General features: G+C 48.5%; 1 protein-coding gene across 5 annotated transcripts in view; it reads right to left on the bottom strand.

Annotated features, from left to right (window-relative positions):
* UBR4 (ubiquitin protein ligase E3 component n-recognin 4) overlaps positions 1 to 25,799 on the bottom strand; it is an 85,752-nt gene that overhangs the window by 44,037 nt on the left and 15,916 nt on the right. The window contains exons 22-60 of one of the 5 annotated variants that reach the window (XM_068171578.1): positions 25,414 to 25,542; positions 24,780 to 24,962; positions 24,491 to 24,613; positions 24,180 to 24,409; positions 23,546 to 23,670; positions 23,010 to 23,107; positions 22,729 to 22,886; positions 21,805 to 22,014; positions 21,162 to 21,263; positions 20,173 to 20,273; positions 19,784 to 19,982; positions 19,472 to 19,660; positions 18,916 to 18,979; positions 18,534 to 18,725; positions 17,885 to 17,955; positions 17,612 to 17,759; positions 16,931 to 17,158; positions 16,584 to 16,754; positions 16,307 to 16,489; positions 14,824 to 14,982; positions 14,078 to 14,230; positions 13,535 to 13,762; positions 12,596 to 12,753; positions 11,327 to 11,498; positions 10,975 to 11,176; positions 9,376 to 9,539; positions 8,870 to 9,086; positions 8,210 to 8,426; positions 6,850 to 6,882; positions 5,701 to 5,764; positions 5,149 to 5,283; positions 4,673 to 4,847; positions 4,304 to 4,441; positions 3,752 to 3,873; positions 3,084 to 3,195; positions 2,449 to 2,579; positions 2,135 to 2,312; positions 1,859 to 1,963; positions 1,228 to 1,383 (exon numbers count right to left, since the gene is read on the bottom strand). In XM_068171578.1, the coding sequence (XP_068027679.1) occupies positions 1,228 to 1,383; positions 1,859 to 1,963; positions 2,135 to 2,312; positions 2,449 to 2,579; positions 3,084 to 3,195; positions 3,752 to 3,873; positions 4,304 to 4,441; positions 4,673 to 4,847; positions 5,149 to 5,283; positions 5,701 to 5,764; positions 6,850 to 6,882; positions 8,210 to 8,426; positions 8,870 to 9,086; positions 9,376 to 9,539; positions 10,975 to 11,176; positions 11,327 to 11,498; positions 12,596 to 12,753; positions 13,535 to 13,762; positions 14,078 to 14,230; positions 14,824 to 14,982; positions 16,307 to 16,489; positions 16,584 to 16,754; positions 16,931 to 17,158; positions 17,612 to 17,759; positions 17,885 to 17,955; positions 18,534 to 18,725; positions 18,916 to 18,979; positions 19,472 to 19,660; positions 19,784 to 19,982; positions 20,173 to 20,273; positions 21,162 to 21,263; positions 21,805 to 22,014; positions 22,729 to 22,886; positions 23,010 to 23,107; positions 23,546 to 23,670; positions 24,180 to 24,409; positions 24,491 to 24,613; positions 24,780 to 24,962; positions 25,414 to 25,542 (5,923 nt within the window). The remainder of the gene's footprint in view (positions 1 to 1,227; positions 1,384 to 1,858; positions 1,964 to 2,134; positions 2,313 to 2,448; positions 2,580 to 3,083; positions 3,196 to 3,751; positions 3,874 to 4,303; positions 4,442 to 4,672; positions 4,848 to 5,148; positions 5,284 to 5,700; positions 5,765 to 6,849; positions 6,883 to 8,209; positions 8,427 to 8,869; positions 9,087 to 9,375; positions 9,540 to 10,974; positions 11,177 to 11,326; positions 11,499 to 12,595; positions 12,754 to 13,534; positions 13,763 to 14,077; positions 14,231 to 14,823; positions 14,983 to 16,306; positions 16,490 to 16,583; positions 16,755 to 16,930; positions 17,159 to 17,611; positions 17,760 to 17,884; positions 17,956 to 18,533; positions 18,726 to 18,915; positions 18,980 to 19,471; positions 19,661 to 19,783; positions 19,983 to 20,172; positions 20,274 to 21,161; positions 21,264 to 21,804; positions 22,015 to 22,728; positions 22,887 to 23,009; positions 23,108 to 23,545; positions 23,671 to 24,179; positions 24,410 to 24,490; positions 24,614 to 24,779; positions 24,963 to 25,413; positions 25,543 to 25,799) is intronic. The other 4 variants (XM_068171579.1, XM_068171580.1, XM_068171581.1 and 1 more) reach the window with 4 other exon arrangements.

Below are 25,799 nucleotides of genomic sequence, written 5' to 3'. Positions count from 1 at the left end.
CCGTGATTATTTTTCCTGGGCATCAGCCCCAAACTAAAAAGAGAGGAATTAATCCTACCTCATCCAAACTTAACCAGCAGCATAGTCAATTGTCTCAGTCTTGCTCTAGGCATTCTGAGAGGCAAAGGCTCTGGGGAGACCTTGCTGTGGCCTCCCATACCTTATAGAGTACGGGGTACTTATGGTACTTATGAAAAGGAGGGAGAGAGACTTGTTACATGGGGAGAGAGTGACAGGGCCAGGGGCAGTGGCTTTAGGATGAACAAGGGCAGGATTAGATGGGATATTAGGAAGAAATTTTTACTCAGAGGGTGATGAAGCTCTGGCACAGGTTGCCCAGAGAAGCTGTGGCTGCCCCATCCCTGGAAGTGTCCAAGGCCAGGTTTGACAGGGCTTGGAGCAACCCAGGATTGTGGAAGGTGTCCCTGCCTTGGGGTTGGTACAGGATGATCAGTAAGGTCCCTTCCCACCCAAACCATTCTGGGATTCGATGATTCTGTTATCACAGCCAGCAAAATCTGCTGCAGATTCCACACTTCCAGAGAACCACAAAAGGCAGACAACATTCCATCTGTGGGGCAGAACCCACCAAAGATGGATGGCAGCAGCCACTGGGAACTGAGATTCCCTCTGTGCCAGGGATCACCCACACGCTCCTATGGGGGCAAGGCTGTGGCAGCAGGGGTGCAGCAGAGGTGCAGTGGGGAGGGAGCAGGGGTGCAGCAGGGAGGGAGCAGGAGGGGCAGCAGAGGGTGCAGCAGAGCGTGCTGCAGGGAGGGAGCAGGGGGTGCAGCAGTGGGTGCAGCAGCACTGCAGCAGGGAGGGAGCAGGGGTGCAGCGGGGTTGCAGCAGGGGTGCAGCAGGGCGGGAGCAGGGGTGCAGCAGTGGGTGCAGCAGCGCTGCAGCAGGGAGGGAGCAGGGGTGCAGCAGCGCTGCAGCAGGGAGGGAGCAGGGGGTGCAGCGGGGTTGCAGCAGGGCGGGAGCAGGGGGTGCAGCAGGGCGGGAGCAGGGATGCAGCAGGGGGTGCAGCAAGGGGTAGAGCAGGGGTGCAGCAGGGAGGGCAGCGGAGGCTGCAGCAGGGTGGGAGCAGGGGTGCAGCAGGGAGGGCAGCAGAGGCTGCAGCAGGGTGGGAGCAGGGGGTGCAGCAGAGGCTGCAGCAGGGGTGCAGCAGGGTGGGAGCAGGGGTGCAGCAGAGGCTGCAGCAGGGGTGCAGCAGGGCTCACTCACCGCTGTGCTCCCCAGCCACCGAGTCCACGGCGCTGCCGCCGCTCTCCGAGCCCACGCTGCCGCCGTGCTCCGCGGGCGACGTCCGCAGCGTGGAGCCGTCCGTGGCCGCTGTGCTGCCCTCGTCGTCGGAGGCTGGAGCTAAGAGAATAAAGAGAGCTGTTACAAGTAAAAACACTGCCTGGGAACAACTGCAAACGACGCTCGCGCTACCAGGGAAAGGCTGCAGGGATTGGGCCTGGGGTTTGGGGACAGCTCCAAATGGAAAGGGAGCTTGGGGGTGACCAGCAGGACAGTTAAAGCAGTGGAGGGGAGATATCCCGAGAGGAAGGCTTCTCTGTCAAACACACAGGCATGCACAGTTACTTAAAGAACAACGTCTGGTTGTTTATAAATGCAAGGGAAATACAGCACATGCTTTGTTTTGTCTGCTTTAGTTTAAAGAGAGGAAATAACTTCCTCAGAAGGCTACAGTGAGAGTCAGTCAAAGCAGGAAAAAGCTGTAAGCACACTCTCAAAAATACAAGAAGCCAATAGTAATAACTGGCTCTTCCAAACCATATTTGCAAACCAATTTTAAGGCATTACTTAGGTCAAAATCTGAAAAAGAAGATGCCTTGCAGTGAACAGTTACCTGATGCTGTTGTGTCTGAGAGTGTTCCAGCGTCGAGCGAGGAGGAGCTGGGAGCTTGGCCGGACAGTCCTAAGCTCTGCAGTCCAAGGGCACTGCTGCTGCTCCCTGCAAGCAGAGAACAACTTATGAGCATCTTTCATTTGAGAGAATGAAGTTAACTCTGGCATTTTTGTATATTTCATAGTTCTGCTATCTTTGGTTCACTCATGATGACACAAGAGCTTTGCCTCATTTCTTTCCCAGTTTTCATCCCCTTTTTGCCTGCCCACATCTGACCTTGCTGATCTTGTTGCAGGCTCAGGGCAATAGCCAACTCCACCATTGTCTCATCATCTGCATCTGGAGGGATATCCAGCATCGGAGGGAAGCCCTCTGCTCCAGCCAGGAGTGCCTCCAGAGGAGAAGGATTCCCATTATTCACATTCTCAGAAGTCTCCAGAACCATGGATTCAGACTGTGGAGAGGAAACACAGTGAGAGCTTTCCCCAGACCATCACCAGTAAGGGATCACTAAAAACAGGTTCATAAAAACTAAACTGATTCAAGTCCTGGCACGCTCCAAAGGCTCCAAGGAGAAGCTCTGGACTCACCACCATCTCAAAGTCCCCGTGATCCACCTCGCTCTGCTCCTGGCTCTCCTGTCGGATGTGCTCTCCGTTTGCTATCCCAGAGCTCTGCAGCTTGTCTTCGGCATCATCATCATCATCATCATCCTTATCTCCTGAGTGGCAAAGCAGGAGTTCATCAATGCACAGCTCCTCATCCCATCCCAAACAAGGCAGTTAATGCTGGGGAAAAACCCAAGCTACCCTCAGTTAGCAAGAGACTCCCTGACACACAATTTGTTTCAATACTGAAAAACCTCTCTTGGATGGAGCTCTGATAATTTTGATCTGCACACATCTTTAATGTGCACTGATTTATCAGAACCTGAAAACATGCATAGAAATACTAACTCTAGATTACTACACTCTAGATAAAATGATCAGATTTTCCTGTCACTGAAAGGGGAATATCTCAGAGAGATCTCCTTTGTGAATCCCAAAGTATCAATGAAAAGGTGAGAGTTTATTAAATAAAAAGGGGTTTAAGAGAGCAAAAGAAAGGAGAAAGGCTGATTTTAGTCTTTCTTAGTCTCGGTTTATAACAAGACCACTTCATTTCTTGTCCTTTCTGACCAGTCAAGAGGCCATGCTGGCTTAGGCAGAGGGGTGCCCTGGCGTACCCATGGGGGTGTTGCTGCGGGGGGACGATGGCAGGGTCACGTGTCGCCGCTTGTTCCGGGGTCTCAGCACCCTGATCAAAGCTTGCTTGCAGGAAAAGCTTACTGCTGGGTCCTGCAGGGTGAACAGTTCATCATCACACTCCTTAACTTCTAAGTCCTTTTTCACAGCATTTGGAAAGATGGCTAAAAATACCCTTGTGACTCTTGTCAGTCATGGTTCATGTAGGACACGAGTCAACTCCCACAAAGCATCACACCTGTAATTCCACATGCAGCACATGACAAACACTACTAGAACACAAGGAGAGAGGAAGAATTCTCCTTCATTCACTTCTGGCTGGGTGTATTTGGCAGTATTTTCTGTCTGTACTATGTATTCGCATTCAGCCCACATTTAATTTTTTTCCCATTATAGAATCATAGAAACATTTAGGTTGAAAGAGCCCTCTGAGATCAAACCCAACACTGCCAATCCCCCTAACCCATGTCCCCAAGTGCCACATCTATACTTCTAAATCCCTCCAGGGGTGGGGACTCAACCACTGCTCTGGGCAGCCTGTGGCAGGCTGGAACACCCCTTCCAAGAAGAAATTTTTCCAGATGTCCTGGAACCTAAACCTCCCCTGGTGCAATTAGAGGCTGAGGCAGAGCAGAGCAAGGTGACATACTGGGCAAAGTAACATCTGCATGTAGATCTTGGATGCAGTATGGATACAGTCCAGCTCACACGTGCAGTATCCATGGATAATATCCACCAAAGCATTGACTGTGGCTTCAACGTGAGTGAGACCTAGCAGGAATAAAAGCAGGACTGAAATCAGCTCTCTCTGTATTTCAGTACAGAGTGAGGCACTGCAGGAAGCATCTTTTGTTTGCAGACTTCAAGGCACAATGTTAACAGCACAAATATATTGATTTTCAATCCAGACTGAGCCAGTCTCGTCTGTCTGACGGAATACTGTGAACTCCATACACCAGCAGCACTGAATATCCTCTACCACCCACGAAGACAAATGTGGGTAAATCAATCATCAGTCCCTTCTTCCTGGCACAATACACGTGCCCCTGAACAAAAGCTTTGAAGCAGAATCTGCAGCTCCACATCACAAAGCCCTCGGTGCAGCACTAGCATTGAAAAGTCACATTCTCTGCTCACAAACTTAAAATAGGCCCCTCCAGAAGCCACAGGCTAGCCAATAGCAAAGGAAGAGCTCTCCCACCTGGCAGGCAGGCAGGGGCCAGGAAGGCGTTTTTGGGTTTTGATGCATGGAGCTTCCAGAAGTGGTTCACCAGCTGGGTAATGAAGGTGCAGCCCTCTCCTTCCGTGTGTTTCTGGGCCTCCTGCCCTTCTTCACTCTCTGCACAGATTAAAAAAACACCTCTCAGAAATGTGCAGGGGAAAACCTTAATGAGGGTAACACCAAGTTTATTTGAAACGGCTTTTTTCAGAGGCTTTGATGTTCTCATCAGCAGGATATCACACACCTACCAAATGTGTCAAATACAGTCTCTGCCACTCCGAACCCAACACCCCAGCACAGCTTCAATTACCACAACAGAAACTTAGAGAAAATTACAGACTTATCTACCTGCTTCCAGCTGTGGCAGCTTTGATTCTGTGTAGTGGACCAGATTGTTGGGTCTCATAATAGCAATGGATCGAGCAGTGATGACCAGCCTCTGGAATACCTCAGGATCAAGGTCCTTTCCTTCTTTGGTGGAGGAAGTCAAATACTGAATGGCTTTGCTGAGCAGTGCTTGATCCTGTAGAGTGAGAGAGAACACAGGCAAAGAAAAACAATTGACTGCGGTTGAAGCACAATCACAGGACAGATCCTGGAGAAATCCAGCACCTGTCATCTAAAGAAGGGCCACCAATGCTAAAAGGTCACAGAATCACACAACTTTGGTGAAACAAAAGCCAGCAGGGCAGGCAGCAGGAGCTAAAGGGAGATGGGACAGGAGGTTTGTGCTGCACGGAGGAAGAGCTCTCTAGGGCTCTGCTGCACCTCAGCCATGACCTGGCAGGTTCCAGGAGCCCCCAAACCCATGCCCAGGGCAGTACCTTGTGGTTGTGGTAGGCTGAACGGCTGGTGTGCAAGCTGGCCAGGAGGCTCTTGGTCTGCTGCTGCACGCTGGAAGGGGCTGGCATGGACAGCAGCACAGTAGCCAGTTCCTGAGCTGCAATCTTATTCTTCTCCTAAGAACAGACAAACCCCATTATTCAGTATATTTACCATCACTTAGTGTACCTGCAGCTCCCCTCCCTCAATACCCTTTTGACAGCCTCCCTCCTTTACTATTTGACATTTAGGGAACACTTCACATGTCTACACAAGAAAAGTCCCTTTGAGATTTATGGGCTCCTACCCTGCTGTTTCTGTAAACGAGGTCACTCCTCAGCACAAAAAGCCCACCAGCGCTAAATGCAAATGCCAATTGTCATTCTAAACTAGTTTCAAACGCTTTTGGCTAAGGCAACTTTCAGATCAGTGCTCTGAGCAAAAGGGATGCGGCTCTGCTCCTATCAGGCCCCCGGGGCTGCAGGAGGTAGTGCTGAGCTCGCCCCTCCTCCCCCAGCTCCAAAGCTCAGGAATGTATTCAGAAAGTTACTTGCCTTCTCGTTGACTGGTCCCACAGCAAAGCAGCTTTCCAGCGCTTCTAAAGAACTCACTACTAGCCTGGAGGGAGAGAGGAAAGCAGGCTTGAGTACAGCAACCCTTCTCTCTCCTTAGCACTTTGCTTTATGCGGGCTACAGTCATGAGTAGCTCAGAGACAGCTAACGAATGCCAAGTACAAAATCAAAGCATGATAAAACCTGCCACAGGCACCATGCATATCATTTCATTGTGTTACAGACCAGAGTTAAACCTGGCTCACGCTCACAGACAAACTTAGGACTGCTTTAATAATCCACAGCTGAAAGACAGGGGCTTTTCTCTCCCAAAGAGGATAAAACATTTCCTTACGCAGCCTGCAGCAGGGATAACTTGGATTGTCTTGACAGTCCCAATTCACCATGGCCCCCAGACGTACAGATGACTGCAGATCAAGGCTGGCTATGACACATGGGAAAAAGCGGAACCGACTTTGCTAAGGGAGCAACGTTCTACTCGCTTGCTATTTTCACACAGGTTGCTCTTTCCAATTTGGAGTTTCAGCACAAAATATTCCGGAGGAAAATTAACTCAGAGCACTGGGTGTGACCCCAAGCGAGGGATGCTGAGGTTCAAGCAGGCTGGGAAAACACTTGTCCCGAGGGAAAACCTGATTTACAAGTGGCAGCAAAGTCCCTGTAGCAGCACACAGTTCAGGAAGAACTACCTGAAATGCCATCTGACACACCAGAAGGAGCAGGAAGATACAGGAAAAAGCAGGGAAGAGAGAGCATTAAGGGGAAAAATAGCAGTGTAGGATTGGAAGGTAGAAGGAACAATTGTCTGGTCTGGTGGCGATAAATAACATCCCCCTCCCCACAGCCACCCTCATAAAGCTTGGAGGGAACAGAAGTGGGATAAGAAGGCACAAGGAAGGAACAAAGCAGAGAGGAGTCTCTCAAATAAGCAACAGTTATGCTGTGTACAGCAAAAATCTGCAAACCACCTCGTCTTTACATTTGCTAAACCATCTGCCATGCAATGACCAGAATGTAAAGAAGCAAATGTCACTTGGAAAACAAAAAAAATCCCAGTCACCAAAAGCCACACCATGTGTTCTGTCTCTGACACACACTCATTCGTGCAGAGAAAAGGATGCCATACTAACCGGTCCAGGGTGGTTAGGGACTCAGTGTCAGAACTTTGGGGGAGCAAAGAAAAAGGAAAAAAAATAAAAATGTGTAAAGCTCACAGAAAAACTCCCTAGAACACATTCTAAGCAAAAGGCAAATTAAATGGGGAAATCAGGAAGCCAGGGGAGCGTCAGTCTAAGCAGAGTCTCTCTACCTGGGCAGCACACACAGGTCTGGAGCAAAACAAAGACAGAGATGAGCCAGGTCACCTCACACAGAGAAGCCAAGCACCACTTAAAGCACCACCTAAAGCACCACCCAGGCTTAAATTCGAGTGCAGACACCACACTTGGATGGAAAAGCTGCCTCCTGCCTGCCATTAGCTGTTCCTACTCCAGAAGCCCTTCAGAAGGTAACACCAAATAGGAAGAATAATTTTTTTGCATCTGAATTTTTAAAATATAATCCCACTGCTCTGAAAAACCAGAGAGCATGTCTGTGCTGAGAGGGACATCTTGTGGGGATGTCACAGCAGAGAGGGAAGGAAAGGGAAAATAAACAGGAAAAAATCCCATGGACTATCAGACAAAATATTAAAGGATGGCTGAACAGGTCCTTCAACTGGGCCTGAGTGGCACTTCAAGCCCTGAGCCTCTACCTGAGAATTTCAGTCAGACAAACTTAACCACCGCTTCCTCACAGCTGAGCAGTGATTGTTTCCTCTGAAATGCTCATTTTTCAGCAGTACCAGCTCCTCTTTGAGCTGTTTCCCTCCTGTCCTTGCTGCTTTTACAACCCTTATGATACAGAGTGTATGAGCTCAAAGGAAAACAGAGCCTGGACGTAAGAAAGAACGCAAGTTCTGTTTATTCACTAAATTTATGTCCAGGTCACCCGCGGGGTTTGGCTCTCAGCAGGGATATGGGGGAAAACCCAACACAACAGCTCAGCCTGAGGCACAAGGCAAGTTGGTGGGAGCCACAAGCCTAAAGCAGGGTCACACACAAAGCCCTCCTCAAAACTGAGCTTAACTTCAGAGAGGCCTGACCTTTGTGAGCTCCAGAGACCAAAAAAGGGCCAACTTGAAATGAGAGAATGTACCACAGCAGCAGAAATTGCTCTGAGCTCCTTGAGACTGCTGAAACATGAACTAGGCAGCACAAGCAAGCACACAGATCTACCCATCTACTGCACCAGATCAACCAAGAGCCACCACAAACCCCCACACCGAGATAATCAATCCCTGATTTCAGTTGTTGCTGTGTAAGGCAGTGAGAACAACTCAGTAATTCCCTCCAGTTCTCCAAGTCAGGAAAAGCACACAAGTGCACCCAAGTGTCTGCCACAACAACAACCCATTTCTAAGGAGAAATAAGGGAAAGACTCTGGAAATACCTCTCCAGGACAGTCCCACTGGCAGCAGCAGGGGCAGCAGACTCGGTGTCCCCAGTGCCATTCCCTTGGTTGAGGTTTGGGGGACAAACGTTGCTCACGGAAGCAGACGGGAAGTCCTCGGGGGGCTCGTCAGGCCAGCCAAACTGCTCTTTGGTTTTGCCATAAATTTTAATGGAATCCATCATGGTGACTCCAGCAGGATCCACAGAAGCCCCAACTGTAGCAATGAGAGAAATTTCTTCAAAACGGAGAAAACTGTAGCTTTTGGATACAAACCAGCCTCGTTTCACAGGACCAGGACAGCATCTACACTGTCATTAATACACAGCCACAAACCAGCCTCGTTTCACAGGACCAGGACAGCATCTACACTGTCATTAATACACAGCCACTGACAGTGCCACCTCCTTTGCAAGGCCACTTTCCTTCTCTTACCTCAGCACAAAATCACTGAGCTGAACTACTGAACGTTCATTCACAGCAGCAAGAAACTGGGCCATAAATAAAGGTATCAAACGTTCAGGGTTCCCCCCTCAGACTGTTTTTGCAGTCAGGGCAAATGAATGGATTGTGGCAACTCCCTGCTGTGAGGTGAAGCAGCATCAAACCACCCAAACCAACCCATCAGCTGGTCAGAGCAAGCAGTGCACACAGCCTTACTGAAGATGGTGAGTTTCTTGTCAGCCTGCAGGGCCTCCTCACGGGTGAAGGGGCAGTCGAACCAGCGGGCACGGGTCATGTTGAGCTGCATGGTGCGGCCGAAGATCTCCAGGTAGGAGGGAGCTCGCTCGATGGCCTGCGTGCCGATCTGGATCCGCATGCCCGTCATCACCATCGTGCTGTTGTTGTTGGTCACTTCAATGGTGAAACCCCCAGGCTGCAGAGAAAAAAACACAGCTCAAAGGATCTGCATGTCCATCATCACCATCGTGCTGTTGTTGGTCAGTTTGTTAGTGAAACCCCCAGGCTGCAGAGAACAAACCACAGCTCAAAAACTCCCTCTGAAGGCAAGGACTCTGTACAGAGATGCCTCCATTGTGTACTGAATTAGAATCTTTGTGCAGGGTCATTTGAACAAAGCAGACTCCTTAAGGCAAGGCATGGTATCAACATGAACAGTAATGTCACCCAGAAGCCCAACAGAGTCCCCAGACCGCCCCGCTCACCTTTGTGTTGGCCACGTACATGCCCGTGGAATTGAGCCGGTGCTTTATCTGCTGGGCATTGTACACCTGCAGCAGGTCATTGCCCCCGAACTCCACGTCTGTGAGCTGCTGGTTGTGCTCAAAGAAGTCAATGGGGAAGTTCACCTGGCTGGATGTGCGAGTTGCTAGAAGGGGAAAGAGATCTTTATGACAAAAGACGCTCAAAACAGGCAAAGTTGTGGTAAAAAACCTGCAGAAACAACTTGCCTCTTTTGGAAAGTATTTCTATATAAATCTGTTGGATTTTTTACTAATCAAACTAATGACGAAGAAGGTAAAAAAGAAGGACTAGTCTCTGTCTAAAAACTTCTATCTTGTTTTATATATATTACCATTTTAAAAAATTTAAACTCTGAGTTTTCTACTATGTGATATTATACACTTTTATTTATACTATGCACTAATAATCTTAGTTTTATTATTTAATTTTTGAAGCCTTCTCTACATCTTCAGGTCAAATGCAGTGTTCTCTTGAGGGTCGTGCCTATCAGCACAGAAAGTCTAAAATTCTCAGTAACCAGGGCTCCAACATTCATCTATGGAAACATTTTATCCACTTAGCCAGTACTTAGGTAGTTCTCAGAATGAATGTTGTAAGTATTCAGATGATGTAGATCAAACTTTACATCTCCATTAGTGTCCTGGATTGCAAGATAAGTGTGTATTCTATTTGCCATCTGTCAGAGGTGGGGCAGTTGTCTTCTGGTCATTGGGCAGTTTTCTTTATCTCTTCCACAAACCAATCCTCCCTCCCGGAAATAGCTTCTGTTCATGGGCCATTGAGTGTCCCTGCATGGCTGAGAAAATTCCATCATCCCAGTGGGAGATGCTCCACCCAGGGGGAGGAGCCAAACATTCCTACCTGGATACAATCTGAGATTTTGGGACACCAGGGCAGCGTTCTCCACTGCATTCCCAGAGGAGCAGCTCTTTCCCACTGCATTCCCAGAGGAGCAGCTGTCTTCTCCACTGCATTCCCAAAGGAGCAGCTCTTTCCTACTGCATTCCCAGAGGAAGACCAGGCCCATCTCCACCACCACTGGATCTTCAGAGGAAAACTCCACCCTTCCCCAGGATCCCTGCTCCAGCAGAAGCCCAGCTGGCACTGCAGGAGGGCTGAGCCACCTTGGAATGGGACTGCTGCCACCACCCTGACCCACAGGCTGCCAGGGCCTGCTCTGACTCTGACAGTGTTGTTTTGTATTACTGCATTGTTTATTTTATTTTTTAAATTTTCTTCCCGAATAAAGAACTGTTATTCCTATTCCCATATCTTTGCCTGGGAGCCCCTTAATTTCAAAATGATAACGATTCAGAGGGAGGGGGTTTACATTTCCCATTTCAGGGGAGGCTCCTGCCTTCCTCAGCAGACACCTGGCTTTTCAAGCTGAGACAGATTTTGGCGCCTTGATCCTGTTCTATCAACAAAAGATAACTGCCTCACCTCTAACACCTCTAACAAAAGATAACTGCCTCACCTCTAACAGATGGCAAATAGAATACACACTTGTCTTGCAATCCAGGACAATTAGTTACAAAGGTCACGTGAGGAGCCCTTACTGATGGCAGCTGCCTTGCGCTTGCGCACGGGTTTCATGATGCTGATGACGCTGCTGGGCTGCAGAGAGGGCTGCAGCCAGTAGGACGTGTTCTCCACGTTGGCCATGTAGATCCTCAGGCTGCCATCCTCACACAGCAGGATCATGGTGGTCCTCTGCTGCTCGTTGCAGGCCGTGTGACGGATGGCCACCATGTCCTGGATCTGCAAGGCAAGCAAGGGAAGAGCTTGGCAACTCTTGCTCGGAGGAACAAACTCTTTGGATTAGAATAGCTGCCAAGACTGGAGATCTGGTTGACAGAACAACAAGAAACCAAATTTTAAGTGTCAAAAATACAGGGAACCCTGGCTGACCTTTGCTTTGGCTGGCAAGGTCTTAATCTCCTGAATGAGAAAGGTGTCTGGCTTCACCATCACCACCAGTGGGACACCCGTGGTCTGCTGGACACAGCACACCAGGCCAGGGTGGTTCATCACCTCAGACCACTGACACAGGGCTGGAGAAGTCTTACTGCCACCATTGGAACTGCAAGAGACAAAGGGCACAATGACATTCATTTAAGGAGCAGCACAAGCAAAACCACACAGATTTCACTGTGTTCAAATCAGTTAAAGCTTTGTCCTGAGCAGGGATTCAAGCACTGCATCAATGAACAGTGTCTGGTTTACAGGTGAGAAACCCGAAACCGTCACCAGAGTGGGCAGAAACCACGAGCACCCCTGTCCTCAGCCCTGATCCCTACCCTGCAAACTCAAAGAAAAACTGGCTTAGTTTTGCATTTTTGCCCCAAATCAAGGAGGTGATTTATAAATGGCTATCAGCAGTGGTTTTATCTGAATGGATGAACAATTCCACGTTGCAACACACCCAGCAGCAATAAGCAAAGACTTCTGCAGGAGAATCAGTGTTTGCTCACTGGAAAAAGTGGAAATAGAGCTGCAAAAAGACTAAGCCAAACTTAACTGGAGTTCAGGAGCTCTTGGAACCTGACCCTCCTTCAGGGCCCACTCGTGACTGGCCTTTGTGTCAGGCCAGTGAAGAGTCTGTGGCCTGAGTGCCCAGCACTGTGTATCAGAAAACAAAATAGAACTGTCTTTTTCTTGCCACATTCATAGAGTAAGAGATTGGTTTCCCTCAAGGGAGTCTGAGAATCAGCCTTAACATGCACAATGCACAAGGTCCACTGCAGCAGTGGTGCAGAAAGGAAACAAAGACTTCCTTCTCGGCCGCCTCGGTGAGGGCGGATAATCCCATCGGTTCCAGCGGCTGCACCTCAAGCAGCTCACTCTGTGCAGCTCCACTGCTCTGCACACACCTTTCTGCTCTGAAATCCTGCTGGGAGGACAAAATGCATGCGTGGCTCACTGCTGAAACAGCCAGCTTTGGTTTCTAATCATCCTGCAACTGGGATATCATGGAATTCCTGAGCTGGAAGGGACCCACAAGGATCACCCAAGCCCATTAGGACAGAAGGACCATGAAAAGTAGCAAGAAATCATCCGCCAACAGGGAATCTTCACCACACTGTCTGGCCATTCAGAGCAGGGATGTTTAATAATAAGCAATATTTATTAAAAAAAGAAAGAAATAAAAATGCAGGGAGTGTTCCCCAGGATCCTCACCTCTTGATGTTAATTGGGAAGAGCCGCTGCACTTCCAGGCTGGCCCGGCTGATGGTGGCTGCGAAGGATTTGCCTTGGCAGTAGCTGAAGAACAACATCTGCAGCACGTGGGAGTAATACACTGACACCCCCCCTCCTGCCACCTGGCCATTGCTGTCCTGGGGGATCCAGAGAAATGCCAACATTTAACATAAACACAAATATCCCCAAACACTCTGTCAGGCTTTTAAATTTACGATGGAATTATTCCCAAAGCCGCCCCTCCTCCCCAGAGTGAGAGAACAGAGCCCTAAATGACAATTTTCTAAGCTGAACTCCTGGGTGAACTCATCCATCAGACACTTCAAAGGCTCTGGGAGGGGATGCTGAGCCTGCACACCCGGAGGCTGTAGGTAACACCCTGAGCTCCCGCAGCTGTGAGCCTGAGTGCTGTGTGACAGTGCCACATGGAGCATCCCCTGGATGCCCAGCTCATAAAAGACCTTCCTGAAAGCCTCCTTCCCATCTATTCCTGTTTTGAAGCAGGCTGGGGTAAAAACGCTGGAGAGATTTTAAAGGTCATCCTCAAGAGAAGAAACAAAGCCTGATTGCAGCTCTCCAGCCCCAGCCATGGTGATTTATCCCTTCTGCTCCTGCACCTTTGGAGTGCCTTGCTCTGAGAACAGCACTGCTCTGAAGCCATCTCCCTGCTGAGAAATCCTGCTGGGCATGACTTCAGAGCCAGCCATGGAAAACATGCTCCATTTTCTAGATGAAAGGATCAAGGGGTTTAATTTTCACCCCCACCTCCTTTTACTGTAAGGATATTTCTCTCTTTAGAGGAATGAGAAAGCTCCTTGATCTAGATCAGGGGGCTTGAAGGGAGAAGGAAAAAAAGAAGGAAACTTCTGCCTTCAAATAGAAGATGCAAAAAAAGAGAGAAAGGGAAGTCACCAGCACCTTCAGGTCCTCGTGGTTGACTTCAAGCACATTGGTGACATAGAAGGGCCCGTGCTGGGCACTGCTGGCCTCCTCCATGAGCTGTGTGTAGATGTAGCCAGCAGAGGACATGATCACAATGATGTTCTTCCCCTCCTCGTTGAACAGAAAAGTGACATCCCTGATTTTGGAACTCGGTAGGAGGAAGTAGAAAGTTGGACTCAAGGCATCTACTGAGAGGTCATAAATCTGTGGGAAGAACCAAGGAAATAATTAACTACAGCGATTATCAAGGCAGTAATTAACTGCTACGATACAGAACAGTGCAAATGAACAAGAGCTGAGATGAGGGAATCCCCATGAGATGTTACAGTTTGGGGCTTTTTTTCTCTTTGAGTTCTTTGGGTTTGCTTTTCATTGCAAGAACAGCCCAAACATCCCAAATTTATATTTCCAAATAATTTCTAAGAATATTACCACATTCTCCCACATGCAACTCCCTGAGGATCCAGACTCTGATGTCTGCCAGAAGCTCTATCATCAACAGCTCATGGCCAGACATACCTTCACAAAGTCTGCAGTGACAATGGCCAGCTCTGTTTGAGATCCTGGTAGCCACACGGCTTTGATGATGAAATTCCCAGTGGCCAGTTGTGGATGAAGCACCAAATGATCAGAGACTGATCCAGAGCTGCTGAATGTTAACACATGGCAATCCTGGAGTAATGGAGGAAATTGGTTAAATATTAAAACAAAGTGTTTACAAATATTTGAAGCCAAGAATGGAGTTAAAAGACAGCATTTTTTTAGGGCAAATAATGATTCAGAGAATCTAAATCTCACTTTCCTGCATTGAAGATAAATGACATGAAGGTTTGCAAAGACTACAGAAAGTACAGCTTTTTCTCAGCTAAATAACACATCTGTAGATTCTGCACTGGGAAAGCTGAATCTAAATTTGAGGGAATACAAAAAAAGAGGAGTCCTTGCCAAAGAATACTAATTGTTAGACTAATTTTAACACACTAAATTTGACATGACTAAACTTTGACTCTTGTCTTAAAATAATAAAGTCAGCCTAAATACACTAAGAAATACTATTTTGAGGCACTGTCTCATTAATCATATTGTACACACAGGTCCTGCTTCTTTTACCTTATCTATCTAGTAGGAAAGTGAATCAGGAGCTGAATTAGTGACAGAACTTTGGAGGCAGCTCCGTGCTAACTCCTCAGAGCAAACAGTGCTGTTCCAGCTGGCTTTCAGCTGATGTTTGCAGCTCCCTGGAAAAGGCTTTGGCAGGCACTTACCTTCAGCCCACACACAGCCAGGTAGTCCTCCTTGCAGGGATTCCCCGTCAGGCTCAGCACAGTGAACGGGACGGGCGCCGATGCCAGGCGGGTGAGGGTCAGTTTCCTTTTGCTGGAGTCAGCTTGTTTCAGCAGGGCTGAGAGCTGGAGCACTGTGATCTGCACCACAGAATGAGCTCAGTTATCTGACTGTAACTGAGGGGAGTCAGGCATTTCAGTTCCAGATCCCAGTTACAGAACCAGAACCACAGACTGAACTTGGTTATGTGACTCTGTAACTGAGGGGAGTCAGGCATTTCAATTCCAGATCTCCCAGTTATTCAGCTGATTCTGAATCAGAATCATCAAGGCTGGAAGGGATCCATGAGATCACTGAGTCCAACCATCACCCCAGAACCACCATAATCACCCCATACCACATCCCCAAGTGCCATGTCCAGACACTTCTGGAACATCTCTAGAGTTGATGATTCTACCAGCTCTCTGGGCAACTTATTCCAAAGTCTGACTACTCCTGCAGGCAAATTTTTGTTTTTATTATCCTCCCTTAGTGCACCTTAAGGCCATTTCCTCTTGTCCTTTCTCTGAGTCATGGACCCCCACCTGACTCCAAGTTCCTCTCAGGTGGCTACAGTGAGGTGGGTGATGGCAGCGAGTTGTTCTCACTGCTCCTGATGCAGGAACTCTTCTTCCTTAACAGTTTTTCCTACAAGAGGCTCCCCATAGCTACGCAAAACTTCACACCAGATATCAAGACATGCAGAACAAACCTTAGTCCTGCCTGTTCCTCAGCACTGTTCCCTCTCCCTTGCAACCCCAGTGCAACCAGCATGGTTCCATTCCCTGGGAACCCAGTGCATCCAGCATGGTTCCATTCCCCTGGGAACCCAGTGCATCCAGCACTGTGCCATTCCCTGGGAACCCAGTACATCCAGCACTGTGCCATTCCCTGGGAACCCAGTGCATCCAGCACTGTGCCATTCCCTGGGAACCCAGTGCATCCAGCACTGTGCCATTCCCCTGGGAACCCCAGTGCATCCAGCACTGTGCCATTCCCTGGGAACCCAGTGCATCCAGCACTCTTCCATTTCCCTGGGAACCCAGTGCATCCAGCACTCTTCCATTCCCTGGGAACCCAGTGCATCAGCACTGTTCCACTTCCTTTGGGAATCCCAGGATGTGGCACTGTTCCCTTTCTCTGGGAATCCAGTGGATCCAGCCCTGTTCCACTTTCCTTGGGAATCCCAGGATGCAGAACTGTTCCCTTTCTCTGGGAATCCAGTGGATCCAGCCCTGTTCCACTTTCCTTGGGAATCCCAGGATGCAGAACTGTTCCCTTTCTCTGGGAATCCAGTGGATCCAGCACTGTTCCACGTTCCTTGGGAATCCCAGGATGCAGCACTGTTCCCTTTCCCTGGGAACCCAGTGGCTCCAGCGCTGTTCCCCTTTCCCCGGGAGCCCAGGGCTCCGTGTGGGGGCTCACCTTGCCCTTCTCGTGGCTGACAGCCAGGTGCTGGCGGCGGCCGTGGGGCGAGGACAGCACGCACATGGCCACGCGCCGCAGCACGTGCGCGCTGATCAGCTGCCGGATGGTCTGGCCCTGGTCCCCGCTGTAGTTCATGCGCACGTTCTCAAAGGCGCCTTCCTGCGAGCCGAGCGTGGGGACCTGAGGCAGGGACAGCAGCAGAGGGTGTCACTGGCATGTCTCTGTTTAAAAGGCACTCCCCCCGTCCACACTGTTAATTCCTTTTGTTCCGTACCATCAACTGATCCGTCATTTCTACTGACTTGTCCAAAGTGTGGAGCTCACTGAGAGCCTGCTGGGCACGGCTGCTGCTCCCCATGGCTGAAGCTTGTTGGAAGTTGACCTGGATGGCATCCATCAGGAAATTCAGCATCTCCAGCACCAAAGGTGCAAAGGAAAAGTTGGCCTAAAAGAAACAGATCAGGCAAATGAGGAACAAGATGCTCCTGATGGGAGCTGCACATAAACTGCTTTTTAAAGCCTGACGCCCCTTTATGACGCTCTCATCTCAGCTTATAACCAACCCAGCCTGCCCAAGATCCTCATCATAACCCATCTCTGTTTAGCAGCTGACAATTATACCTGGGACTGCAGCTCCTCTCGACAGCCCTCCACGTTTCTGCACAGGCTGCTCTTTTTGGGCTTCTCCTCGTCGGGGCCCTTGCCCTCGCTGATGGTGACCTTGGCCTTCTCAGCTGGGGACGTGCTCGCATGGCGGATGACGCTCTCGGGCACGCGGGGCTCGCTCTGGAAGGCTGATTCCTTCATGGTAGAGCTCATCCCACTGCTGGGAGTTCTCTTCACCAACGCCTGGGAATGACAGAGCAACGCTAAAATCCCAAACCTAGCTCAACCTGGCTACTGATGAAGTGAACACAGATTGTAAAAGCAGCAAATCGAGCATAGTTCTAAAGAAATAACATCCTGCATGTGACTCTCCACCCAAGGATTAAAACCTTTCCATATTTAAGATATAATTATTTCATTCACTGCTAGTGGAAAACATGGGAAAGGGTGCTCTTTGTTGTGCAGCAAATTCTGTAAAGGCAGGTGGAATCTCAGGAGTCACTGGGACACAGATTTACCAATGCTCTTATTTGGTGCAAAAAAATTAATTTCCAGGCAAGCTGTAAATTCTGAGGGTTCATTATAAAGTCAAAGCCTTCAAGTCTTAAGACTCCTACGTACTCAAATCCTGACATAACTTACTGCAGAACAGAAAATTGCAAAGGACTTGAAAATCTGAAGACATAAAGAATTTACCAGGCAGCTGCCATCCTCCTTGGCTCCACAGTCACAGAAGAAGGATCCGTACTTGGCGTAAGAAATCTCGTGGTCCTTGTGACAAACTTTAGCACAAACTGTGCAAACACCAACCCCATCAACCATCTTGCAAGTGTGACAGTGGTACCTGCCCAAAATAAGCCAGGTGAGTTTTGACAGGCAGTGCCTTGAGGCTCACAAACTCCACTGCTTTCCTTCCCAAGGGCCAGAAATACCAGGCTGAAATTCTGAATACAGGCTTGAGATTCTTACCAGTGTTGATTCATGAATTCTTTCTGTGTGATGGTGAAGGTACAGAGTTTATTACAGAGAGAATCTTCATCCTATCCAGAAGAAAATCGTTTTAGGAAGGTGTCATAACTGCAGCTACAGTAAAGTACACATACAGAATGAATTCCCCAGACACCAAAGGTACATTTTAAGAATAGCAAATTTTGGCAACACCAAGCTAGAAGGTAGCTGGTATCAAACCACATGGAGAGAGGAGACGGTTACACATTGTAGTAATATGAAATAGTTAACAAGAAAAAGAAATAGTAACAAAAAATTGATACAAAAAAAAATAAAGAACACATTCTAACAGGTTTTTTTCACTACTCAACAGCACTTAAAAGTATTAATCTAAGTTGCTTGCTGATACAAAAACTACTAATTGCCAGCCAACCAGCAGGAAAAAATTTATTTTATTCCATTTCTTCATTTTTTAATTTAAAAAAAAAATATTTGTTGACATCACAAAGTCAACACATCTATGCAGGAATGACAGATCCTCTCCTCCAGACCTGCCATGTCGGGTCCTTCACTCAGTGAACACAAAATCTCAATTGATAAGCTGAGTGATTTAGGAGGTTCAAAGTGAGCCCTCCTGTCCTTTGCAGCATGCACTGTGCCTGTTGCCTACCGAGTCCTCAGCCTGAGAGTCCTCCTCCTCCACGGCCAGCTCCTCCACCCAGTCGGAGTCCACCTCGATGGCGCGCTCCTCGCCGTCCACAGACAGGTGGCTGGGGCCCTGCCCGCTGCCCTGGCTCAGGGCGTTGGTGACATCGGCCAGGTAGGACACGATGTGGCACGTGCACTCCAGGATTGTCACGTGCTGGGGAGCACAAGGCAAGGAAAATCAGAGGCAATGCTCACAGCCCACAACAGCTGCTACAGGGCACGAACACAGGAGAGTCACCCCCTGGCCCAATGGCTTTGAGATTCCCACCAGGCAACCAAACCAGGACAGCTGAACTCGTGCCTGGGAGTCATTCCTGCACGTGCAGCACCAGCGCAAGTCTTACCTTCCCTTGCATGACGTTGGCATTCATTTTCTCTACCACGTTCTTTTGAGACAGGTATTTCTTGCTGCAACACAGAACACTGGGAATTACTACAGAATAAGTTCAGGATGGAAGGGATCCTAAAGCCCATCTCATCCCACCCCCTGCCATGGGCAGGGACACCTTCCACTGTCCCAGGCTGGACCCAGCCCCATCCAACCCGGCCTGGAACACTTCCTGGGATGAGGAGTCCAAAACCCCTCACTCCAGCTGACAGTCTTTGGAAAATATAAACTCAGTCTTGACCAACTGCTTCAAGCATTCAGTTTGCTTTAGATTAACAACAGGGAATGCATAAATGCAGTAATTAAACCATCCAGAGTAAAGAAACAAAATGTGATTGTTTGGAACAGATGGACGTGAATCAGCCTCCCCCAGATACTATATCCCGAACAACAAACAATAAACTAAGAGAGAAGGGATTATCTGTAAACACAAATTTCTGTCCCCAAAACACCAGAAAATAAATTTTAAAACCCCACAAATGAAGCATCAACAGTACAGAGTTCACTCTTACCATCTGCCCAGCCAGTCCACAGCAGCACCATGAAGCTGGAGGTGTCCTGCCCCTTGTCCTGCACTGGCCAAAGTTGCCATGACGACCATCAGCTCAGGAAAGCCCGTGCCATCCCCATTGGCCAACATCTCTGTTGCCATTGGTATCAGAGTGCTGAGCAGAACAGTGCACACACCTTCCCCCACTTGGCTGAGCAAAGAGAGGAGAGTTTCACCCAGGTACCACAAAGAACCAGCAGCAACTGACACGAGATTGTTCTAGAGAACAAGGAACGCAGAGCACACACGAGACAGGACCAAGGCCGTGCTTTACCTGTTCTCCCGAACAATGTAAGTGGTCAGGAGCTGCAGCAGCTGCCTGTTCTCCTGCACCACATCCAGCTGGTCCGAGTCCTTGGGGGGGGACATGGTCATCCTGGTCAGCCAGGCCTGCAGTCTCACTGGCTCCACACAGGCCAGCTGGGCCAGGGAGCCGCAGAGGCGCAGCAGGCTGGGGTTGGGGCTCTTCTCAGCTGGGGGGAAAGTTACTGTCAGTGACAGATGCTCCAAGCAACATGTGTGAAAATGGCTTTCCTTGAAAGCGTGAAGCTGTGACCCCACTCCCTCCCACAGATTTTCTTCCAAGCACCTTCCAACCTCAGACAATACAAGAACAGTGTGAAGTGGAAAAGGCAGGATGGAGGAGATCCTACTGGCACTTACTCAGCTGGAAGAGCTTGGTGAAGAATTTCAGCACCCTGTTACAGAACTTGGCCGAGAGGTTCTCGTTGGCTGTTGCCATCATGATCTGCACCAGTTCTCCACTGTACAGAGGGGATAATTAAGTCAGCTTTGTAAAGAGCAGCCCATTCCCCTTTTCCACTGGCTCCACTTCTCTCCACCCTCACGTTTCAGACTGGCAGGAGTTTGTGTTAGCACTGCTCAGCAGCCAAACCACAGAAACTGCTTTCAGCCAAACAGCAAACCCAACTCAGACCAAAACTCATAAACGGGCTCCTCAGTAGCATTTCAGTGTTCTCTACGTATCCAGTCACAAAAGGGCCTGAACTGGCTCCCAAACAAGTCCAGATTTTCTTGCCTATCTTTCCCTTCCATACTAACAGTGCACAGCCACCAGGCTGCTTTCATTCTGAACTGTTCAACCGGTAAAGAGAAAAACCAGGCAATGGTTTTCTGATGGAGAAAGCCTCTCCTCTTGCTCACCTCATACTCAGAACACTGTGGTTGTGCTAGGCTGTTTCTATCACAGCTGTTCTAGGCTGCTGCCAGCACAACTAATCTTTAGGATTCTAAGTCAGGCCAGCCCCCCTCTCCCACCCTCAAAATTATCAACCCAAAGACCACAGAAGCACTGAGAGAATTTGGGATTTTGCAGCTTGGTCTGTAAGTGCCTTATGGAGCAGCATCTCTCAGAATTGTTCTGCTCTGACAGAACAATTATCCTGCAAGATTCCCCACTGATCATCACTGTGAGGCCTCTCTGAATATTTGATTTGGACAAAGATCCAGGTCCTCTCCCTCCCAGAGTCTCTTCCCACTCTCCCGCACTGCCTGAAGGATATCCTGGCTCTACAGAGTCTGTATTTTCCTGCACAATGGCATTAACATCGTCTTGGTGTCTACACTGACAAGCTAACAGAAAAAGGATGAGAAACGCAGTCCTTGGGCTACAACTTCCATGGTGACTTCACCTTTCTGAAAAGAATTCCTCCATGGCTTTTCTAGCCTGGCTGCTCTCCAGCTGTTTCTCCAGATGCTGCAAACATTCCTCCAAGATGGACTCATCCAGGCCACTGAGGATTAAAAGAGGGACAGATAAGGATCAAATACATGAGGATGAAATAAGAACATCTAAAAACAATTTCAACAATCACAACAGTTCTGCGAGGCCTGAAGTGATCTATTTGCCACTACAATTCCAGTAATTTTTCCACCAATTGAAAGCAGCTCTTCCTCCAACAGACAGGAGAAAAACAATTGATGAATGAACAACTTTACATAAACACTAACAATCCACCAAATTAGAACAAAGGGACACATGATGCTGTAAGGCAAGTTCCAGCCACAAACCTAAAATAATCCAGACCTTTCAGACACCTCACACACAAATTCCCATAAAGAGCTGCTCCTTTTACACTTTAAGTCTCTTCTACTGTTACTCTTCCCCATTCTCTCTTGCTCTCATCCCCACTCCAAAATTCTGGTAATGTGGGAAAAAAAATCTCATATTTATAGTATACAAGTACAGAAGCTTTCAACAGATAAAAATAAGCTGATTTTTTCTGTTCCAGAACCAACCCTGCTGTAGCCAATCTTTGCACCCAGCTTTGTTACCTGTTTGGGTCAGAATGATGGGCCAGTATGTTATAGCACCCCATGATCAACTTCTCGTAAACACGTGCCAGGAACTCATCGGAGTCCGCCGGGCCCAGGATCCTTTCCAGGGAGTTGCTGCTGATTTCTGCCACACTCTCTGTGCTGGTCTCCAGAAGGAGGGGCAGCAGGGAATGGATCACCTGGGGTGGGTTTGGATCATCTGACCAGCTTGAAAAGAAAAGGACACGAGTTAATTCTCCACACAATGTATCACAGATCATCCCTGCTGGAAACCAGAATTCACATTAAGTGAGGCATAACTCTGGACGAAGTCAGTGATGAAACCCTTTTTGGAAAGGTGGGATAAAAACACTGGCCCAGCCATTTTCCCCCTCAAAAAAATTTGGAAAAATCTACATGTTACTTTCACATATATACAGTTACAGCATCTGCCTAGACAGTCCCACTATCATGTATCATGGCTTTGGGGCTTGCCTGCAGTGTCAACAACTACTTTTTGGTTTCACAGTACTTTAGACTAACTCCATGGGGAAAAAAAAAGGCATTTCACTTTTCCTTAAACATTAAAAACTTCACACAAGTGAATGATAACAAAACACAAATTAATTTGTTAGATCCATACTGTGTTGGTTTATATCCCCTTTTCTTCAAGGGGAAGAAAATTTTTCCAAATAATATTTGCAAAAATATTTGCCAAAAAAGTTTCCCTCAGGAAGCTTGACTTTTGGAGATACCACAGGAAGACGAAGACTGTCTGTCATTCATTTGGTACTTGGAACTGTGAACTGGAAGGTTTAGGTCAGAACCAGCACCAGGTCAGGAAGTGTTGCGCAGACACAGCCTGAAGTCAGCCCTGGAGGACACAGACCCCAGCACCCAGCAGCGTGTGCGACACACAGTGTAACACAAGAACTGACTTACACGATGAGATCCCCGGTGAGCCTGACCAGGGACAGCAGGGTGTGCTTGAGGGAGGCTGCCAGGGGCAGGCTCTGGCTGCAGAGGGTGCCCAGGTGGGCGGCCTGCACGGCGCTGATGTAGCTTTCTGCAGGGATGGTGTCGTTGGCAAAGGCGTTGCGCTGGGGAGGACACACACACACACATCAGCGCCCTGGATCTGGGACAGAGCCACACACTGCCCCCATTCCCAGCAATGCCTGCAGCTGCACTCACACCACATCGGGCCCTGAGGCTGGACTCACCCATGAACCAATGTTGGGGAACTCGTTGGTGTGGATGTTGTTCCAGGATTCACACAGGCTCTGCACAGCTGATGGCAAGTTCTGGACAAGGGCTGGACCTGCAGTTACACAGAACAATCAGGCACTGAATAAATTCATAGGTCTACAAGTATAAATCATCCCTAAGCTTTAAGAGCATCCCAGCTTCTTTCACTTCATTAAAACTGCAGAAAACATGGCACAAATACTAATTCATAGAAGTCTTCCGCATACCAACATTTCAAAGCTCCCCTTGTTATTCCACGCCACAAGCTCCAATACGGTTATAAAAACATTTCACTGATCCAGAGGAGCCCACAAGATAATGATCCTTTCAAGGTTTACCCAGCTGTTTCAGCTGGTAGGATACTGAAGAGACCTTGCAGTGTGCTGCTGGCAGCACAACTCGCTCATTTGAGCAGTGCTGGAGATCACTTTGAAACTGGGTATTGGAAGCACTGTGGGAAGATCCACCTGCAGTGGGGCACCCTGAGCCCCAGCCCTGCCCTGCCCCTCACCCAGAGTGTTGGACTTGCAGCGGCTGGAGCCGATGGCCAGGACAGCGGCGTAGCCCCGCAGCTTCTCCTCGGAGGGTCTGCTGTCCGAGGAAGCCTCCTCCGAGAGGCTCCGTAGCAAGTAGGACCTGCAGGCAGGATGGAGGGGATTTACCTCAGCTCTGCACTTCAGAACTAGGTGTGTCAGTGGCAAAAAGAAAAAGCTGATTTACTTTTGCTTTCTTCTACACAGGTTCTAACGAGAGTTTAGAAGAATTTGGATTTTTAATGTAAGAATTAACCCCCCCTCTCTTTCTTGATGGTCTGACAGCCTCAGTATTATGTCAGAGAAATAACCTTAAGTAGCACTACCCTAGAGGGTGGTTTTATCTTTGGAGAAAAAACTGGTTTTGCAAACTTGCAAGGAAGCCTTGGAAGATCAGACAAGGAGGCTACTCAGAAACAACAAAAACCATGCATGGCTTGAGAAGCTACTTGTTATTCTTCTTTTAAAGCAAGGGACCCTCTGGAGGACACAAATAATTACTTCAGACTATAAAACTCCCAGGCACTTCTAAGAAAACAACACAGAAAATGCAGAGAAAGCCCAAAGCACAGCAGGAAATGGTATTCCTGCTGGAAATCCCAAGGGCTGTACCTGGTAAAAGTAGCATAAGTGTCAATGAGCTGCAGCGTAGCAGGGAGAAGGTTCTTTGTTATCTCTGAGGACTTGTGGGGATCAGTTTCTGCAGCTGACTTGGAAAAGTGCTCATCTAGAGAAACCTGGATCTTGGAGATGGCAGCATCAAGGGTGTAAATGGATTGTAAACTGGGGACTTCGTGCAGCTGGAGAATGGTTGTGCAGTCGACAGCACAGAAAGACGAGATCTGAAAACGGATGGAACAGTAAGTGCAGCTCTTCCCACAGAAGCAGAAGTTTGTGTGTCCAGCTGCACTCCCACACCTCACCTGTCGAGCAAAGTATTCCTCTGCTATTTCCACGTCGTACTTCACTGAGATGCACTTGCTGGAGGTCAGTTCGATGAGAGGAGCAGCATGCTCAGCCTTCATGCCCTGCTTGATTAGGTGATCCTACAAATGCCAAAACCCAGATCTATCACACTTGAACAGCGCTCTGCAATTAACCAGTTTAGAAAAGACAGGCACAAGTTCCCTCAACACAAATCCCACGCGCAGTCAGCAGGGAGGGACCGGCACTGTCACTGACCACCCCCACGCCAATGGAGCTGAGCTGAACCTTGATCCACACGACGTAGGACGGGATCTGCAGGCGGGAAGACCAGCGCAGGGTGTGCAGGAGGTCACAGTCACTCATCTCAGGGGTGTTCATGGCCAAATGGTGCATGTAGCTTTTGGAGGGAGGCAAAATCCCCAGGATCCGCCACAGGATCAGGAAGTAGTACTGAAGGGCACAGGCTTCCTAAACAGAGGAACAGTTGGAAAAATTAGTACAGAAAGATTGCAGTCTCCATCATTACAGCTACTGAAATATCTCTGCAGGGACTCCACACTCCTGCAGATGTGCCAAATCAGATGAACACATTCTGGACTGAGTTTCTGTCTGTTATTAAACAATAAAATATGCAACACAGGAGAAAAGAAAATGGAAAAATTATACGATTTTCTCCTGTTTAATCGTGTTCTAGCCACACCTCCTGAAATTACCATGGACTTACAGCAAGTCTGAAGCACATTATGATTTAAAAGCTCAAGAGATGCGCAGCCACCACGAACACTGTGGTTAGTTATGACATTTTTAAGTTCCTTGTTACTCCAAGCACAGTCCAAAATACTTCAGTTAAATACTTTGCTTGAAAATACTAAGTTTGAAAACTTGTTATTCCTCAACACAGGCAGCAATATAGTCTTACCAGTGCAGTGACATTTTTGTTCTCCCTCCTCCTGAGTGTATCAAACTGGGAGCCAGCAGCCAGTAAAGAGGTGAGGGCTGCATAGAGCTCGTCGTACTTCGTAGCCCTGGAGAAAAGGACCTCACACACCTGCAGATGAGAAATCAGGACCCCTGCTTTGCAAAGCTCTTCAAGCATTCAGAATACCCACAGCCCAAAACCTTGCAAAATAAACTTGAGGCAGAGGTTCTGTTGGGACTGAGGATCAATGGACTGGGGATAAGGAGCAAGCAGGAGAGGGAGCCCATAACCCTGATGGCAGCAAAACCCAGGGAGAACCTGGAGCAAAGTGATGAGAAAACAACTCTAATGCCACGTGTCTTTGTCTGAATCCCAAGCATTCCTGC

Source organism: Anomalospiza imberbis, chromosome 23 (genome assembly GCF_031753505.1).
Source record: "Anomalospiza imberbis isolate Cuckoo-Finch-1a 21T00152 chromosome 23, ASM3175350v1, whole genome shotgun sequence".
NCBI classification, from domain to species: Eukaryota; Metazoa; Chordata; class Aves; order Passeriformes; family Viduidae; genus Anomalospiza; species Anomalospiza imberbis.
This window is presented reverse-complemented; position numbering and strand designations above follow the sequence as displayed.